Source organism: Pygocentrus nattereri, chromosome 25, assembly GCF_015220715.1.
Source record: "Pygocentrus nattereri isolate fPygNat1 chromosome 25, fPygNat1.pri, whole genome shotgun sequence".
Taxonomy (NCBI): Eukaryota; Metazoa; Chordata; class Actinopteri; order Characiformes; family Serrasalmidae; genus Pygocentrus; species Pygocentrus nattereri.
Window position 1 is genome coordinate 20,451,686 of NC_051235.1, and position 20,317 is coordinate 20,472,002.

Genomic DNA, 20,317 nt, shown 5'->3' on the forward strand with positions numbered 1-20,317 from the left:
GCACCCTAAAGGTTAAGAGGTCAAGGCCCGGGTTAAACTACTATGCAGATATTGGGGTTATGGTTGGGCTGTGGCCTCAGTGGTTGATTTCTCTATGGAAACTTATGTTAACTCTCATGTTAACACTTCTATAAATACTTCCTACCAAAAACACATGACCTATGCCCATGCACAGCAGGGCCTCATCAATAGATCAGCTAGCTGATAGACAACACTGAGATCCTGCAGATTAAGTCAATAAAAAAAACTAAAAAGTTGAAGGAAAATCTGATTTTAATCTGATAAAAGCTAATTAACAGAACAACTAGTACACCACACATGCTATAATATTTATTTATTACCTATATTCTTTCCCATTTTAGAGACACAAGGTTTTGTTCCAATACTAGTGATATGCACATGTTGGTTTTTGTGATATCCTAAAAATTTGTTATTGTAGCTTAGTTTCCATATATGAACTGTATAAACTGGGACCGATATTACGTTTTAAAACTTCTCTAAAAAGATTTCATTTTGGAAATACGTTTTCTTCTGACAGTGACGACGTGTTGATTTTTTGTGACATCACAAAAACAGTGAATGTAGGCCGTTTCTTCATATAGACTATTGTTTCCTTTAAAATTTGTTTGTTATGTTCACCAAATATTTGCATCACGCAGGCTGTACCGCACAGACACAGCGTCATTTACAGACTCATGACACATACAGTCAGGCATATCCCTGAATGTTCTGGAAATACCATGAATGACTCAATGGGAATTTAACATTTTCCAAAGCAATGGAGAAGTCCTTTTTCCTTAACTCCCCCTCTTTCAGCAAACAGACCTGGCAAAATATCCCTCCTCCAAACTTGCACAATAGAGATGATTCAGGACTCTGAAAATAGAGGGCTTCAGCTTTCAACCAGCCCTTTTCATTGAAAGTAAAGAAGGGGCGATGGAAAGAGAGAAAACACAGACTCTGTGATTAAAGCTCTCAATCGGTTTCTTTCCTGCTGTCGTTAGCACATTGATTTAGCCAGACAGCTAAAATTTACAAGACTTGGTTTCACATTTGGATGAGCGTGAGGTACTAGTTTTCCACATGGCAGGAAATGTAATCATGCTAGAAAACTTCACGCCAACCAAGATTCCGCTAAGACTCAGCAAGCAAGGGAAAAGGCAACAGAATGGGGGGGCGGACCAAAGTGAATGAAAATGCCTGAGATCACTTTAGAATTTTCCCCTCCTCACAGTTCCCCAGTGCTGAGGTGTGACTGTGAACAAGCTGATGTCAGTGGGCAATTTTCACTAGCTAAAAAAGTAAATGAGAAAATAAAGCACATGTCTCAATTTGTTACATGTATCAGTCAAGGAGAATAAATGTTCACAGGAAGAGTCAGACACTCAGAACAACTTCTCACTTTCTTAAAGAGTGAGATCTTATGATCTACTGCTTTCCACAAAACAGTGAACGACAGGCATTAACTACAATGACTTTATACTGAAATATTTCTTAAAAGCAGTGGAATTTGTTACAGTCATGTGAGTGGACACAAAAAGCTTCATCAGTATGCTTTACTTACTACTGCAAGCTGTGGTTACCCACTTTTTCACTGCTTTTGTTAGTTTGCTGCTTATTGAGCTGTCCATAGGTCTAACACAAGCACTATCCAGTGTAGTCTAAGGAAAGTGTTCACATCGCAATATTAATCTGCTTTTTTTTTAGTATTTCATGAATATTGTCAACACTTAAATGGCATAATTGGATCTGCACAAGTTAATTTAGAGCAGTGCAATATATGTATTTTTTGCTAGTATTTTTGATGTGGCATTACTGGCTATTTGTCTTTTCCCACTTAAACTGCAGAAAAACAAAATATCGCAATGCATAGTGCGTATCAAGAAAATGTCTTGAAGTATCGTGATATCTGCCACATTGCCAATCCGTAGCTGACAGTATCCTCCAGTGTTAACATTACTGATATTACTGTCATTAAAAGTCAATTATACTTGTAAATGATTAAGACTATGTACTTTGGTGGTAAATTCACCTGGCATTAGATGGAAACAGCAACTTTAGTTTTATCAAGAGAGCCATCTGGAAATGATTTGTACTGGAACTTGAATAACTGAACCTTAATCCATCACTGAAGTTGTAATGGTCAAGACTTACATATAGTTCAAAAGGTCAAACTAGTAAATGTACCAGTAAATGGATAATTTTGACTGCCATTATATATTTAAAAAATGACTCAGTGAATAACAGAAGTTCAAAACTTCACTAAAGCATTCAAATCATAAACGTTTTAAACATTTTCCAAAACGTATGTGTTTACTTTGATACAAGTCGATACAAGAATCTAGTATCTAGTAGCACCAAATCAAATGGCTTCCTCAAATTAAAATGAACGATAGGAATAAAAATCACTGTTAAACTGTCTTTTTTTGCTTTATGAGAACCAGGCAATGTACAGCTGTCTTGTTGACATGCTGTTCTGGCCACTTGTTCCTCCCTGCTGTTAAGTAGACACAAGTTGCAACTGAATAAACAAACATTTTCCAACAGACAACTAACCAATGTGAGACAAGACAACCCTTTCCAGCAGTGCTGGAAACTGCTCTCAGATCTATAAAATAGCTACGCCAGTTGAAATACCTTGGTAAACAAAGCAAAGCAATCATGGTCGTACTACAAAAAGTGCCATCAGTTTGCACAAGCTAGTGGAGAAATTCTGTGTGTAACAATTTGTAATAAGCCGTATCCATTAGGAAACATTTAAAGAACCTTTTTTCAGAGTGAAGTGACTTGCAGGAGTTCTTGGCTTGGCCTTTAAGTTCTGAATACGGTAGGGGCTGGGCAATGTAATGTAATGGGCGGTCTCTAATGTCATTGCAAGACGATCCTCTGTGCTGTACCTGAACAAGAGAATGCTTGGCCTCACATCAAAAGGTGTTTCTAACTTAACGTTCACATGACGCCTGGCAGAGTTTTAACTGTACTCAACTTTCAAGCATAAATAGCAGGTTAATGGAAGTCTGATCAGGTTTATCTGGCTTGGAAATGCAAAGCTAACACAAAAAGAAAGACCAAAAACTGTGAGTCAAGTCTAAGTTTTCACATACTGTGTAGTGTAATGAGTTCCCTGAAAAGTAATAAACTATGTGACTATAAACTATAAATTGTTGATATTATACTGATCTCCAGGGCCAGTAACAATAACAAATCTGGTCAGTGGAAGAGCATGGAAAAACTGGAGGGGAGGCGGAATATTAGGGGCATAGTTCAGCCAGGAATGCTAAGGTTGCTAAAGGTGAATGAAAGTGAACAGCCATAATAATAATAACAGCTTATGCAATAATAATACTAACAATACTACTAATTATATTATTATTATTATTATTATTATTATTATCATCCTCATCACTATGTGTAGTCAAGTTGGTTCTGAGTCCTAAACACTGTTTCTGTTTGGAAATGACATGGTAATTGGCAGGTAGCCATTTCCATTCGTTAGCCATGTTGGCACATTTGGTTGAGCTTCTCTTTTAAAAGGCTTCGACCTATTGAAGAGAGTAATATTAGAATGCTTACTGATATAGAAGGTGCTGGGTGCCTCTGCGCCTTCAAACTTCAGGTTCAAGAGACTGCTGGTCTTTTCATCATGACGGAGCCAAAGAGACACCCCCAGGATTACACATCCGGCCAGCTAAGTGGACAGAAACGGAGAGAAAAAGTCAGATGATGAATCTTAATTTCATAAAGCCACTCTCTTTGACCTTTTGCACATGAACATGCTCAAAGTTCAAGGTTCCCACTTCGTGTCCACCTACAGAAGAGGAACCAGAAACCTACAAAATTTTGAATGCAACTTTAGTATGAAACTCGGAATTATTTTTTTTCCCGTTACTTAAAGGAAGTGCTGTGTTGGAGTGTGTCTGTCAGCAAATTAAAGCGACCCAGTGATCCTCATGTTCTTATCTCTAGCTCCTTCTGGAGTTTGCTTACACTCTTCAACAAAGGCTTGGGGGGCCTTGTATACATGGAGTCAAAAAACATCCATGTGTGTGAAACCCCAAGCGCATATCCGGCAAGCCTTTTCTGTAGCTATCCAGTTCAAGACTCTCTTCACTTCTTAGTGAGAGTGAAAATAGCCTACTTCTGCTCAGAGAAGCACACAGACACAAAAGGGCAAACTCAGAGGGCAAGATGTTCCTACAGCTCCACAGACAGAGAAGAAGGATTGGGGTAAAAATTAAAAAAAAAAAAAAGGAGGTCAGAGGATCTTGGGCTTCACCATTTAACAATGAGTGGTATTGTATGGGTGGGGGCTGCTAGAAGCGGGAAAGGGGCCTCTGTTTACAGATAAATCACTGTCCAATCAGACGCAGGCCGTGCGCAGCCGGGGCAGCTGGACCTTGTCAGAGGGACAGACACTGCGGAGGAATGCAGGACACAAATAAGGGAGACGCAGAGACAGCCCAGTACCCAGAGGGATCTAGCTGAACGAGCGAAGGAACATCCAAACACACCACTCACACAAGAGTACTGGGAATATTGAGAAGAGCAGAGATTTAAAACGGGAATTCTGTGCTGATCGGAGCTCTCAGTCATTGGCTGAGGAAACAAAAACACGCATGGAACTATTATGAAAATGTTTTTACTGATACTGACACCAGTTATAAAGAAGCTAAAAACTGATAACGTCAGCTCATATGTTCAAAAATTAAACAGTTTCAGTTAACAGTGCTTTCTTTACTGATATGACTGCCGGCTGTAAACCGTTCAATCATTTTTAATCACTTGTACAACAGCCATTGATTAATTTAGAGAAATACATTTGACGACTCTTGTGGAACCTTAAAATCGGCCCCTACATGAAATATTCTTTCACTTACTTTCTGCCCCCCATCATAAGATCTCATCAGTCTCGATCTCCTTTCTCTTAAACACACACACACCCTCACACCAACTCAACATCTGGTAACAGCTGCAGAACGAAATGCATCCACCCACAGGTCAAACCCAAGGGATTTTCCTCACTTCACGGTGTGGCTCTCTCTTGCCATATAAACGCTGCTGTGGGAAGGACAGGAATTTTCTTCTTTTTCCGTCCTCCAAAGCTACTAACAATTTATAACACCTGCTAAAATGACAGGAAATCAGTTTTGTTGCAGACACATGTATAAAACTACTCTAATAGGATGCTCTAATCATAAGCATTAGGTTTCAAACAATTAGCAAAAAGCTGTAAAACTTATACCATGGAACACCAAATGTTCCTCACGAGTTTAATGTTCCTCCTTTCGAGTTTAATGTTGTGTGCAAACCCTGTTAAAGTTTGATCTATTTGGCCAACAGCGATCTAGCCCCACTCCTTTGCACTGACATTTAAAGGAGTGTTCTAGCCCGAATTGCCTTCTTAATGAAGGCAGCTAGTTGGGATCATATACATATATCAGTCTTAAAGGCACAGTAACAAAAACAAAATGTTTAATTCCAAGACATAAAATGGAAGTTTGAAATGGTCACGTTAAAAAAATTATGGCCGTTTTTGGTACAAAAAAAAACAAACAAAAAAAAAACAAAGTAGACTTCAGAAGAGATAAAAAAAATAGAATGGTGTCATATAAAAACCCTCACAATTTATTTTCCTGTTCTTAAACTGTTTACACCATTTTAAAAACACTGTCCTTTACATTGTGTGACCACTTCATAATGAACAGGCCAAAAGGCCCAATAGAAAAGTTAATTGCAATAAAATCTTTCCATTTTCCATTATTTCCTTCTATTATGTCATTTCTGACACTTTTTTGTTATGACATAAAAATTTTTGCCTAGCATCAGCCTCAGTATAGCTGCAGAAAAGCAACCAAATTCTGAATCAACAAAAGCTTTCCCTCAGTGGACACTGGAAGTAGCTGGGAAGAGTATCTACAAAAAACCCCCTAAAGAATCAGAGACCAACCCGATTCATGCCTGTAATCTGAACTGTTGCCATGCCAGATCATGGCCCCAGGAGAGGTATAAAGTTCAGTCGCTCCTCTAAGGGTTTGTGGGTGTCTGACTAAGTGTCTGTGGGACTGATATAGAGTCTCTCCCTCTCTCCACTCCTCCCCTCTCTCTTTAGGCTGCCCGAGCCCATTCCAGAGCTCAGGCAGCCCGTTGCTTAGCAATCGGGTAAACACAAGCACTGCCAAAGGGTGAGGCTGGAATCACAGCGCATCGCTGCGCAGCTTTCCCAAAACTCATCTTCAGCAACTCCGCTATTTCGCTATGACTGTTGCCATTATCTCTAAAACTGAAACAGGGGTTTCCCAGAGTTTGTCTCAGGTTGAGTGTTAGAGATCTGAAGCCAAGCCCAGGCATCTAATCAAGCATTGTTTACAGTTTTTAAAAATATATTTAAAAAGGGGGAAATTAAATGTGGAAAAAAGCATTGGGAACTTTCACTACATTAGGAGTCCCCAAGAGCTGCTGCTGCTTAGTCAGACAGCCATTTCTGGAACATTCCGTCACTCCTCTCCAGCTGTCCCTTGTCCTGGTATAGACTGTAGCTTCTCAAATGTCTACTGTACATTATCTCAGGCCAACACAACACGCCACATCCCCCTCACATGAACATGCATGAACTTAAGCTACCTCATGACTGTACAACTGTAACTGAGTGTTAAATTTCAGTAATTCTTGAATAAAGTACAAAACTTAGTTGTAACAAAGTACAATTTGTTACAACTATAGGCTTGTGCTGTGTACAGTATCCTCTTATTCAGATAACCATGTAGAAAATACTTGTGGTAAATGGTTAAAATAAGTTTATTATAGAACGTCACTGATTATCTTCCAGTAATTTTGAGACAGTCCCTAATGCAGAATTCGAAGCCAACACAGTGAGAACATCTGAGTTGGAGCTTAATCTTCATCAAGTAAAACATACAATAAACATGCAGTTCTGTGAAAGTTGTGGTTGTAGCATATGACTGTCTCTTTTTTGGGATGTCCTGTGTATTGAGGTAATCATAAGCATCACTGAGTTTTTGAAAAGTCTAAGTATCATGTTTTATTTTTATTACCATTATATTTTATTTGGCCACGACTTGCAAATGTCATATGTAGTTTTCCATCCCATGCCGTGGTTTCGGTAGCCACTTCGCTTAGCCGAGTGCTCTTTCAAAACCCAAAGTTCATTTGTCTATTTGAAACCTGATGCTGAGATCTGAGAATGTACTACAATGTATTTCATTCTGGAAACGGCTTTTTGTTCAGAGGTGATATCTGCTTCAAGCACTGAGCTTGTTTAACCAGAGCAGCTCAACAGCTGTGTCTTTACAACAACTTAATCCATTCTAGGCACAGTAAAAATGGTATTAATTGGCATCACATCAGCATGTTTAAAAGTTCAGTTCTGCTCACATGTGGGAATCTTAGTGTGTTGCTGTGATTTTCGTTAAATAAAATCAATGAAAAATGTGTAAAAAAATTAGAAACCTGTGTACAAAAGTTTTTAAACTTAAAAGGACTGGTTAAAGGACTACCTTGCGAATTGACTTAACTGAACCTTAAATTATAAGTTGACAGAGCATACAACACATTCTTATGTTAACTTACTTTTAGAGGTTCAAATAATGCAAAAAATGAAAGGAGTCTGGTAACAAATTCAGTTAAAATACTATCTTTTAAACAGTGTAAATGGCTTTTTATCATCACTTGGTGCTGTTATTGTATGTAAATCTTAACAATCCTAATCCTACTTCCCCAGCAAGTCTTACAAATCTGTTTTTGAAAATGTATTTGATTAAAAATGAATAAAATGAAAAAGTACTGTCCATGGGAGATCCCACTAGTGGTCTTCTATTCAATTCCATTAAAAAAATCTAGTAGCAGGACATAGGTGGACAGAACCTGGTCATTCAGATCAAAACTCCTGCTCTGGGAACATGTATGTAATCGGATACCATCCTCCACCTTCACAGCTCAAATCACTGTTTGGCAGATATTTCCGCTTGGACTGCCACTGTTTTTATTTTGTCTAAGTGCTCTAGTGCATACCTCTTATGGAGTCTTTTAAATATTTTGATGGTTGTCTTCCTGAGAGGGGAACAAATTAGAATTTCCAACACAAAATGGTTTAATTAGTGTGCAATACCAGAATGTGAAGTAGCTTTCTTTTATATGGAAAAACAACTTGGTGTTTCGTCACAAAAGTCTCTTTCCTAAGGCTGACACTGCTCTTATCATGTCAGTCTCATATCTCTGGACATAGTGCAGTAAAATGATGTTACCATGATCAAAGAAGTCCTTGAAGGGACTTTTATGATCCCAGCTCCACAGCACTGTGAACCTGACTTCTTCTTCTTCTTCTTTCGGCTGCTCCCTTTAAGGGTCGCCACAGCAGATCATCTGCCTCCATCTTGCCCTATCCTTTGCCTCCTCTACTTTCACACCAACCATCTCCATGTCCACCTTCACTACATCCATAAACCTTCTCTGAGGTCTACCTGTGAACCTGACTAACATCCAGTAAAACGGCACTGAAGCAGTGAATGGACAAGTGGTATTGCCAGGGCAATGTCTTGTTCATGGTAAACCGCAAAGTTATGAGATTGCTCATGAATTATTTAAAGCATCTTCAGAACAAGGGGTTCTAACAAGGATGTATAATACAAAAATCAGATGATTGAGCTCAATCTCTAATTACTCTAAGTGGTGGTCAGAGAATAAATGTACACAATGGCTTTTTGTGAATAGGTGTGGCACTCTGAAGTGATCTACTTCCCACAAAGTTTCCCTTGAGCAAAAGAGAAAGTGTAAGCTCTTATGCCTTAATCTACATACAAGAATGAACTGCTGTCATATTAGAATATCATAATTCAAGCTGACCTTTGAATGTAGGCTTTTCACAATTATGTGATTATGTACAAACCCAATTCCAATGAAGTTTGGATGTTGTGTAAAACATAAATAAAAACAGAATACGATGATTTGCAAATCCTTTTCAACCTATATTCAATTGAATACAATACAAAGACAATATAATTAATGTTCAAACAGATAAACCTTATTGTTTTTTGCAAATATTCACTCATTTTGAATTTGATGCCTGCAACACGTTCCAAAGAAGTTGGGACAGGGGCATGTTTACCACTATATTACATCACCTTTCCTTTAAAAACACTCAACAAGCGTTTGGGAACTGAGGACACTAATTGTTGAAGCTTTGTAGGTGGAATTCTTTCCCATTCTTGCTTGATGTACAACATCAGTTACTCAACAGTCCGGGGTCTCCACTGTCGTATTTTGAGCTTCATAATGCGCCACACATTTTCAATGGGAGACAGGTCTGGACTGCAGGCAGGCCAGTCTAGTACCCACACTCCTTTACTATGAAGCCACCCTGTTGTAACACGGGCAGAATGTGGCTTGGCATTGTCTTGCTGAAATAAGCAGGACATCCCTGAAAAACATGTTGCTTGGATGGCAGCATATGTTGCTCCAAAACCTGTATGTACCTTTCAGCATTAATGGTGCCTTCACAGCTGTGCAAGTTACCCATGCCATGGGCACTAACACACCCCCATACCATCAGAGATGCTGGCTTTTGAACTCTCCGGACAGTCCTTTTCCTCTTTGGCCCAGAGGACACAACGTCCACGATTTCCAAAATCAGTTTTAAATGTGGACTCGTCAGACCACAGGGCACTTTTCCACTTTGCGTCAGTCCATCTCAGATGAGCTCGGGCCCAGAGAAGCCGGCGGCGTTTCTGGGTGTTGTTGATATATGGCTTTCGCTTTGCATGGCAGAGTTTTAACTTGCACTTGTAGATGGAGCGACGAACTGTGTTCACTGACGATGGTTTTCTGAAGTGTTCCTGAGCCCATGTGGTAATATCCGTTACAGAATGATGTCGGTTTTTAATGCAGTGCCACCTGAGAGATCGAAGGTCACGGGCATTCAATGTTGGTTTTCTGCCTTGCCGTTAACTTACAGAGATTTCTCCAGATTCTCTGAATCTTTTGATGATATTATGGACTGTAGATGATGAAATCCCTAAATTCCTTGCAGTTGCATGTTGAGAAACTTTGTTCTTAAACTGTTGAACTATTTGCTCACGCAGTTGTTCACAAAGTGGTGAACCTCGCCCCATCCTTGCTTGTGAACGACTGAGCCTTTCAGGGATGCTCCCTTTATACCCAATCATGACACTCATCTGTTTCCAATTAACCTGTTCACCTGTGGAATGTTCCAAACAGGTGTTTTTTCAGCATTCCTCAACTTTCCCAGTCTTTTGTTGCCCCTGTCCCAACTTCTTTGGAACGTGTTGCAGGCAACAAATTCAAAATGATTGAATATTTACAAAAAACAATAAAGTTTATCTGTTTGAACATTAAATATCTTGTCTTTCTAGTGTATCCAATTGAATATATGTTGAAAAGGATTTACAAATCATTGTATTCTGTTTTTATTTATGTTTTACAACCCAACTTCAATGGAATTGGGGTTGTATTATTAATCTCAGTTATTTGAGATGGCTGCAATAATTTAAGCTCAACGCAATTATTTCCCCATAGACACCAGCCTCTATCCTATATTAACCTTGAAACAAACATATTTTTACTGGTTGCACTTCTTAATCAGCAAACTCATGTAAATATAGGAAAGCAGAAAACTCACAGACATGCTATGACATCACAAAAACAACTGAAATTCTAAATTCTGTCTTAGCCATATAGCACCTTTAGAGCAGTGTAGTGAGTGCTGTTTATTTATTTGAGCTCAAGCTGATTCAGACTCCAGTTGGGAGCTACTGAGTAACAATAGCCAGGATGGAAGACAGCTAATCAGTAAATCTGGCCATTTTAGGATCGTACTTTAAATAAATTTACTTGTTTTTTGGAGAGATATTTGCATTGTTAATCACAGTTATCTATGCCAATTAATAGTGAGCTACAACTTCATGATCACAGAACTACTTGTTGTTTTACATCAGTTGCAGTTCAATGACAAAATATTGAGTAATTGTTTTTTTTTCAGCCCCTCACTAATCAGACAAAATTGATACCAATGACAGAAAAATGATACCAATAAATATATGCATATATTATAGTAAACACCATACAAGCAAAACCACTCCAAAAGTGCTGCGAGCCATTAGCACACTCTTGGTGCTCAACGGCTATGCAAAAAGCCTGTGCCATTTGCTTACCCTAACAGCAATGGGAAGTCGAGGCTGTGTTTGGCCTATGTAGAGCTGCGCTGCTGGCGTTCAAATAAGAGGGTGTTGTTATGGTGCAGTCTCCCACAGTCACCCACTTCTTGCCAAGATTAACATCACTATATCTTAAATGTCTACTAGGGTGAGAAGCAGGGATCTCTGGATTAAACTTTGAGTGAGACTGGCAATCAAGGATAAAATACCTTACAGCCAATCCCTATTTTTAGTCACGCTTTTCCCAACACTTTCGTTTTCTAGAAGGCTGTAAGAGTTGAACTAATCAGCTAATGGCAATCTTCAAATGATTGTTAAATCAAACAGTCTACAGGCCTGCCAATGGTAAGCTATGACTTGTGAGAGAGGTCATGAAAACAACTACAAGTACGCCTACCTGAAAAAATAAGCCTTGAATTTACATACACAACAAAAAGCAAGATAGTCATAAGTAAATGTTTGGTCAAATGAAATGTTTTGTTGAGGAAGTGAAAATAAGTCCACATCTTCACAGAACACATAATGTAATTACTTTTTTTTGTTGAATTCGACATATTGAGTGGGGAAAAAACATAAAACAAGGCCTGTGGAAAAGATAGGACATCTAATATTCTGTTCTGTTTCTTTCAAAAATATTAAACTGAAAACAAATAAATATGCGTTGTGCACTAAAATTAGCAGAGCAGCATCATAGTTAAGTTTGTTCTCTGTAGAGGATGTGTTAACTTTTCAACTGGGAAATCAACAAAATGTCATTTCACTATTATGACAACCGCATGCTCACATATAACATACCCTCACGTATATTATAGTGCAACATATCAACCAGTGTCAAGGTAAATGCCAATTTCATGCTGTGCCGTGACATTACGTGATATTACCACACTGAGGTCTCACTATTTGCCCAAAAACAGCCAATGACAAACAGTCCAACCCCAGAACAAATATAACATGAATGGGAACACTTATTCCCATAACTTACTAATTAGTGGAAGAAGCAGAAATAGGAGCAATTGTCATGATCTCACGTTGTTATTTGTCTGCAGACTCAAAAATACTGTGTCATTCATTTGAATTCATACCGCCCATCCCCATTTCCTTGTATATCCACTTAATTCTGGGAAGTCCTGCCTATGGCTCCCACCAAGAGGGTCTTATTAGACAGACCCCTCCTGGACTCCTCCTGTTCCCTGTTAGAGCCTTGGTGGTTATTTCTACCCCGTGACTAAGTGATACGGGGTTGTAGAATGCCTGGCACGTCAACACTGGGGCCCAAAGCACTGTGACCGTGATTCCAGTTAGACATCTATGTGCCTGCCAGCTCAAATTTACTCTTACTATTTCAGTCGCACTTTTACAGCCAGACTGACCTTGTACTTGATATGGTTGCACTGTAACACAGACTAGATTTCAACACCTCCTTTTTGTGTTTGTTTTTTTTGGCTGTTTGTTTAATAAAGTCTGACTGGATGCACTCTGAATTATTCAAGATGCGGTGTCTCTGAGAAAGATCTGCTATATCAGCTAAAATGCATCTGGCCACCTGTTGGGCATATGCACAATCCCACACCACAATGTGTAATTACAATGATATGGTGCATGTATGAAGTCTGAGGGGCTTTCCAAAACCCCAAAAAGGCTCTAAATCTCTTCTCATTCCTGACATACTTTCAAGAAGACGAAACGTGGTCGGTGGTTTGTTTGCAGTAACCTTCTCAACTTACCATGTTGCTGTTTTTTTAATGTATATGGTTTTCCCTCCACAGATCAGCCAAGATAAGATTCAGTCCTATATACACACATATAGGTTCGATGAAGAATTTAGAAAGACAGAGTCTAATCTTGAGTGGAAAATCACCACAACATTTGTAGTCTTTCTGGATTTAGTCGGTTTCCACAGGCTTATTAGTGACTCATATGCTTTTTAAAGGGAAAACTTCTGCAGAGGCATCAATCAAATTAATGTGAACCTGAAGGAGGAGCTGGGGCTGACCAAAAGCAGTAAAAAGCACAGGTTTCAGGCAGCCCAGTGCAAACTAGAGAGGAGGGAGGTGGTTTAACATTTCAGTTTAACCAAACTGTGCCGCACTCGAAACCTCAACTACTGGAACCACACCGCAGATGTGGCTGCATAGACGTGGGTTACTTGAGTTTAGCAGGGTGGGTTTTACTACTCTCACCATCACATCCCCAACTCTTCGACCAGGAGGGGCCATGGGAGTCTAAGTGGGCTTTTGTCAGGACGACATTTTATCAAGTCAGGCCGGATGTGTCCCATTCAATTTAAAGCCTTTGCCAAAATCCCAAGAGATCAAAACTTTATTGGGAAAACGTGCTTCCTTTCCAGCCACTCGGAGCGTCTGTCTGCAGCTAGTGTGACCACATGTGTAAAATATTTCTTAGCTAGTTACGAAGCTGAAGCCGTTCCACCTTAAATGGTGCAGCAGTTACATTCTGGCGCCATTTAAGGTGGAACGGAAAATTCCTCTAAGAAGCTGGCGAATATCAAGCAGACTTCAGCCTCGTCTCTTGGCTTCACAACTAATACAAAGGGTTTATCAATTCGGACTGGTGGACGCTGCCAAAACTGCGAGCAGAAGAAGCCACCGGCGTCCTTCGTACATTGTTACGGCTCAGCCCCTCTTTGCAAGTCCGTTATCGTGTCTCCACTCAAGACCAGAAGTAAACAGTAGCTATTCAGCCACCACTGTATTGTTTTCAATCCCAGCCTCGCTGTTCTATAAATCCGATTATACAACGTGAAGTTCAGAATCAAAAGCCAGTCACATGAACTCTATGGACATCTTGCAATTTAGCTACAATCACGCAAAATCGCTCTACATCATCGCCGCCCCACACATAACCCATCAACCCTCATCATAAGCAGGGCCAATGGCGGTATAACGGCAGCTTTAATGGCCGAAGCAAGACACGGGCTCACCGCGAAATGAATGGCCACTCACCCAGAAGATGAAGTTAAAGAAGAAGAGCATGTATTTTATGCATTTCGTGCAGCCTTCAACGCCCATGTTGTCCCCTGTTTAAGTGTGCGGCTCCTTTCAGTGCGAGGCTGGGACGGCGCAGACAGACCGAAGATCCTGCAGAACTAACTGAGGCTGCTGAGCTGCTGTGGGGCTTTTGTGTGAACGTCGAGATTCGACGACGTCAAACGGGCAACGCCCAATTCCGCCCCCCCCCCTCCTGACCCACAGAGCAAGACGGCAGCGCGGTCCTGTTTGCACACAGCCCTCCACTTTGTTCAGGTGCTGTTGTCTCACCATGTCTTCGCAAATGGGACCGCTTTAGCCACGGAAATACATGAATAAACAAACTAAACCAGATTAGCTTTTAGCCTTGGGCCCCTCTTTAGGTGAAGCGCGTGAAGAGAAGTGAATCCTCCTTTTACATGAGGCCTGTTTTCTCCAAGATGCTAAACAAAACTTTATTTGAAACGTTGTAAAAGGATTTCATAAGCATGTGTATTTCTTCCTAGAATACAATGAAATCAATCCGCACAGGCTTTTTAATGCCATTTATTTATCTCAGCAAAAATTGGTAACAGAGCTGCAAAAAAATGCAGTGCATTTCAGACAAAACAGCTCATAGTATCTGATTTGACAACTTGAGCTGGGAAAATATCATTTTCTGAAGGTTAAGCATTTACTTTGATTAATGCTTTGTCAAAGAAAAAAGTCATTTTCTAAGCCTTTGAGGCCTTGAAGGAACCCTTCCCAGACAGTGTCAGCAAATAGCCATAAAGAAGCACTGCAGACTCCATCCTAACATTAAAAAGGAATTCCACAGATTTTTCGACATTGCTGCCTAATTAAATCATTACACTGTAAGCCAAGTCGTTTGCAGTGGTCTGATGTGAAATGTTCTGTTCTAAAAAACTTACCAAGTCAGACTTGTTTGCAGTGCTGGTGATAGAACCCTATACGAAGCCCTGATGGTTACATCCTGTGTAATTCAAAATAATGCGTGGCCACGACTTAGCAAGGCATAGAAACGAGATCACAGCTTACCAAGGCATGGCCACGCATTAGGATCTCGTTCCCACGATTTGCTAAATCATGGCCACGACTTAATCATCTCATTCCCACGCCTTACTAAGTTGTGGCCATGCATTAGGATCTCGTTCCCATGCTTTACTAAGTTGTAGCCACACATTATTTTTATCAACACTGGATGTCACCAGCAGGGCTCCGTAATGGGAACTAGACGCCTGAAGAGTTTAGTGCTTTGAAAAGCTACATTGCTGAAAGCCATTACATAAAAAAGTAACTATGCTTCCAGATGACTGAGTCATTGTTTTATGATAATTTGGAGATACAGTTTTGAACTAAAACACATTTTTAAGATCATCCATGGCAGAGAGATATAAGCATGGCATGGTAAGGCAAAATAGTACTCAAAGAAGATCATTTTCACCCCCAGATTTACTGCTTTGTGCCATTGTCTACAAAAACCTGGAATGCATTGGTTCACCAGTCATTTTGACAGCAAATTAGTATTGTGGAGATTATGATCCCTGGTTCCTATCACCACCATTAGAACGAAATACTAAGTTTCTCTACAGTGCACTAGTTCACAGTAATCATCAACATTTTTTTTACATCTCAGTGTAAACAATATGTCAACAATGAGATTGCTCTTTAACGGGTTAATTGTGTAATAAGAAATCACTTTCAGGTTATCCCTGTAACTCTAGTCATCTTGGGAAAAAGAATGAAGAAAGAGACAGTATAGAATTATGTCTGGTATTATGAAATAAAATAACATGCAATTTGAGGGGCTTTCCTCTTCTGTATAATATGTGCGTACAGGCTCTGCATGGTTCTCATACAAACATGACCATTTCTCATTACTTACAGGGTTTATAAGCTTCTTTCACATGTTTAGACTGATGTCTGGTCAGAGGTAAATGGGCAGTTATCAGGTGTTATCAGCTGTTCTCCACAGCAGTTAGTGTATTTGCATAGTGTAAAGATACTGGCAGAAACAAAGTGAGCCTACCATAGTGACTTTATAAAGCATCTACACTTTATGTGAATAGTTCTGTTTTTGACATTATTTTTCATATTTGTAAAGACAAATTTACCTCCAAAATGGAGTATTTTTCCACAATGCATGTAGTTGTGAGTAGCATGTAATTTATATGAGAATAACTGGAAATATGTATTAAGAACTAACAATGTATCTTATGGAAACTAAGACTGGTTTCTTTTTCATATGGATTTAAATGATATGTAACGTGACCTGGGAGCATCAGAGTTTGAAGAAGAGAGAATAGATGATGTGTTCTCAGTGCAGCTCTTTTCCTATAACTACCGCATGCCGCCCCCTAGTGGCTATGAGCAGATATTAGAAGATTAGGCCTCATGGCGATGGTTCATAACACCCTCTAGTGGTGAATTAGAGCAGTGGCTATAGAAGAGCTATATATTGTATCGACATTGACCCACATTGAGTGTCCGCCCTAAAAATAGCTGCGAGCAAAAGTCTCCTTTGTGGTCAGTGGTCATAACTCTATACCTCTCTGGTATGACTGTGTTGCTTGTAGGGATGCAGACCATCAGCATACTTAAAGGGGAACTCCACCAATATTTCAAAATGTCTGCATAATTAAATGGATCAAAATCATTCAGATTGTTTTGATGTAAAATGCTTCATTCTAGAGAAACTTACTGAGTCAGAATTGTTCACTGTGGTGGTGATAGGAACTAGGTGTCCACCTCTAAAAGTTCCCTCACAGGAAGTTAATGGTTTTAAATACACAGCCTGATGTGTGAGACATTGTTTTATGGTAGTTTTGTTTTCAGCCTAAAATATATTTTAAACAATTTATTTTATTTCATTCATGGTGGAGGGATACAAGGAGAGCAGTAGGCAAAATAGTTCCAAAAGAGTGTTTCTTTTTTTCAGATTATTTTCCAGTCATCATTACATATAAGAATTCAGAAAACGCATGGTGTTCACTGGTGGTGTGGATAGTAAATAAAATCGTTATTTTTGCATCATAGTTAATGGGACCCCTAGTTCCACCATCACTGTAAAGAAATCAGTACGTTCCTCTACAAAACAACCATTTTACATATAAAGAAATAAAAACAATATATATTGGTGGAGTTTCCCTTTAAGGAAGCTGAAGCAGATGGCAATTCAAGCAATTAGTCAGAGGCAAAATATCCAGTAAATACTTTTTTCAAAGGCAGGTATTGTACCAGTATACCACTCATTTATTACCCTCTGAAACGATGCAGTAGCCTGTCTGAAATATTTATGAAATCTATAAATCTGCACTTTCAAATATTTTTAACTTTAAAATTTCAAAACACAACATTGACAAGACTACTTCTAATGAAAGTAGTACAGCTTTACCCTCTGTTCTGATTGGCTAGCAGAATTGTCCCAGCTGAATCCTGTAATCTACCTGGCTCGCTGAATTGTGTGATAGGTGTAACTTGATTGACTAAATCCAGCAAGCTTTTTGATGCAGGTTTGAGCCCCAGTGATGCCAGAGCCATCAATGACTAGGAGTCCAGAAAGCATAATTGGCCTCATTCTCTCTGGGTGGGTAGAATGCCTCGCTCTCTCTCCATTACTCAGTGGACCGTGTGTTAGCTAATGTAGATTAATTGGCAGGTAGGGTTCCCTAGTATGCTGAGCTGAAGTGGCGTTAATGGCAGTTTGAAAAGGCGCAAAGGTGCTTTGCATGTCTTGGAGGAAGCTCATGCTAGTTTTCACCCTCCCAGCTTGTAGCATTGTGTAACAGGGAGAGGCTATTTAAGTACTCTACATGGACAAAAGTATTGGGACACTTACACGTTACATCCACAGGAGTTATGTGACATCCCATTCTAAATCCACAGTTATTAATATGACGTTGGACCCCATTTTGCAGCTATAACAACTTTCCCTCATCTGGGAAGCTTTCTGCAAGATTTTGGAGTGTATCTGTGGGAATTTTTGCCCATTCATCCAGAAGAGTGTTTGTGAGGTCAGACAGGGCCTGGCTTGCAATCTCTGCTCTAGTTCACACCAAAGGTGTTTGACAGGGTTGAGGTCAGGGCTGTGGTCAGAGGTGTGGGCCAGTTGCGTTCCTCCACACCAAACTCTCCCAGCCATGGCCTTTATGAACCTTGCTTTGTGACCTTGCGACACAGAATATGTTTCCACTACTCCAGAGTCCAGTAACAGCATGCTTTATACCACTCCCCCAGTATTTAGCATTGTACATTTTGGTCTTAGGCTTGTGTAGCTGCTCAGCCAAGGAGTTCCATTTTGTGAAGCTCCTGATGTGCAGTTCTTTTGCTGATGTTGCTTCTAGAGGCAATGTGGAACTTGTTAGTGGGTGATTCAACAGTTGGGCACTCTGCACTTCTGCACTCACCAGCCCCACTCTGTGAGTTTGTGTGGTCTATCCCTTCGGGGCTGAGCTGTTCTTGCTCCTAGGTGCTTCCATTTCACATTAATATTGCTTACAGTTGACAGGGGCAGATATAGCAGGACAGAAATTTCACAAACTGACTTGTGGCAGAGGTGGGATCGTATTACAGTGCCACATTTAAAGTCACTGAGCTCATCAGTACGAGCCATTTTACTGCCAGTGTTTGTCTATCAAGACTGCAAGGCTTTGTGCTTAATTTTATCCATTTGTTAGCAATGGAATGTAGCTGAAACACAGTGAAAGTATTGGGTGCATCCCAATACTTTTGTCTGTATGTGTATATGGTCTTGACACTGACTAAATTGGAGGGGGGAAAAAAGGCACCTAAATGGGGTTTGAATATGCCACCAACTGCCTCACTCTGCTGGATGGAACTGGATCCAAATCCAGGTCCTCTTTTTGCATTTCCTCCAGTCCAAGGCTGCAGTCAAACCAGTTTCACCCTTTCCCATGTCACAGACTGTTGCTAACAGACTATATTGAAACTGGTATAGAATAGTATTTACCTGTATTTTTCATTGATAAACTCACAGTAAATATTCACATTTCTTGAATAGAAATTTTAAAAGCAAATTACAAAGTAATCTGAACAAAGTAATGTTAAGAATACCATCTGCAAACTATTATTCAAACCATTCTTCTGCCTTTATATTGTTAGCTCTTCCAGTCTTTTCCTTCTATTAAATATAGGCCTACCTTTACGTGGCTATTGTTCATTTTTGTCAGCTTCAATTCATGAATCATTACCTTCTTTCAATGTCGGGTAAATCTATTGGTCTGATATATTTTGTATAAGGCTTGGCTGAAATAAATGCTTTTGATGCTTTCAGTAGGTAGATATACAGCATAATCTTTGAGATGTGATATGCAATTAATGCTGTGCAGCGTCAGCTTTAAGCACCAACAGATTCACAGGTGTACTCAAGTATGAAACCTGGCCCCATATTCAGCCCTTACAGAGGTATTTCTCTATGACATGCCAAAAGACATGTCTGCCTTGCACCTCTATTAGCAAATGACTTTTGGCTGTCTCCATGAAAGTGTTCTAATTCGTCTGTAGCAATTAGATATGTATATGCAGTTCATGCAGTATTAATAATCATATATTCTAAATAATCACAAACAAATCACAATAAAAGCATCGCTTCTGTGATGCCATCATCAAGAAATTGAGGTTATAGCCCTGCTGATGTGGAAAATGGGTCAGAAAATGGTCACAACACTCATAGACAAGTTGCTTTGAAAAGTAGGCCACCAAGATCTCTCCAAGATTTTGAATTTCATTCCTCAGGTTTCCACAAGATAGTGCTGTTGTGCCGTAACATGGTAAACATACACATGAAGTGAACCACACTGTTTTTTTTTTCAGTGTTCAATCTGCTGGACTTTTGACTTTATCTTTGAGTTAATGTTTTTCTTTTCTTTTAAAATTTCTTTTAAATGTTTTTCTTTTCTTTCTCAAGCAATTCACATAAAATCTGTTCATACAGTCTCAACTGAATGGCTTTCTCACATTAGACATGCAGTCAGCACATACAGATACTAATATGGATCTAACAGTCATTATAAGGCTTACATGTTTGCCGTGGGTGATTCCCAGATCAGCTGTAGTACTTTACAGTTAATGAGTTTCTGACAATAAACATCACTGGAGCTGATGAGAATATGAAACTTCATAATG

At 39.6% G+C, this 20,317-nt stretch overlaps 1 protein-coding gene across 1 annotated transcript in view; it reads right to left on the reverse strand.

Moving 5' to 3' along the window:
- cd81a (CD81 molecule a) overlaps positions 1-14,344 on the reverse strand; it is a 38,635-nt gene extending 24,291 nt beyond the window's left edge. The window contains exons 1-2 of the mRNA XM_017703542.2: positions 14,150-14,344; positions 3,574-3,688 (exon numbers count right to left, since the gene is read on the reverse strand). Of these exons, the coding sequence (XP_017559031.1) occupies positions 3,574-3,688; positions 14,150-14,215 (181 nt within the window). The 5' untranslated portion in view covers positions 14,216-14,344. The remainder of the gene's footprint in view (positions 1-3,573; positions 3,689-14,149) is intronic.
- Between the last annotated feature and the right edge of the window lie 5,973 nt (positions 14,345-20,317).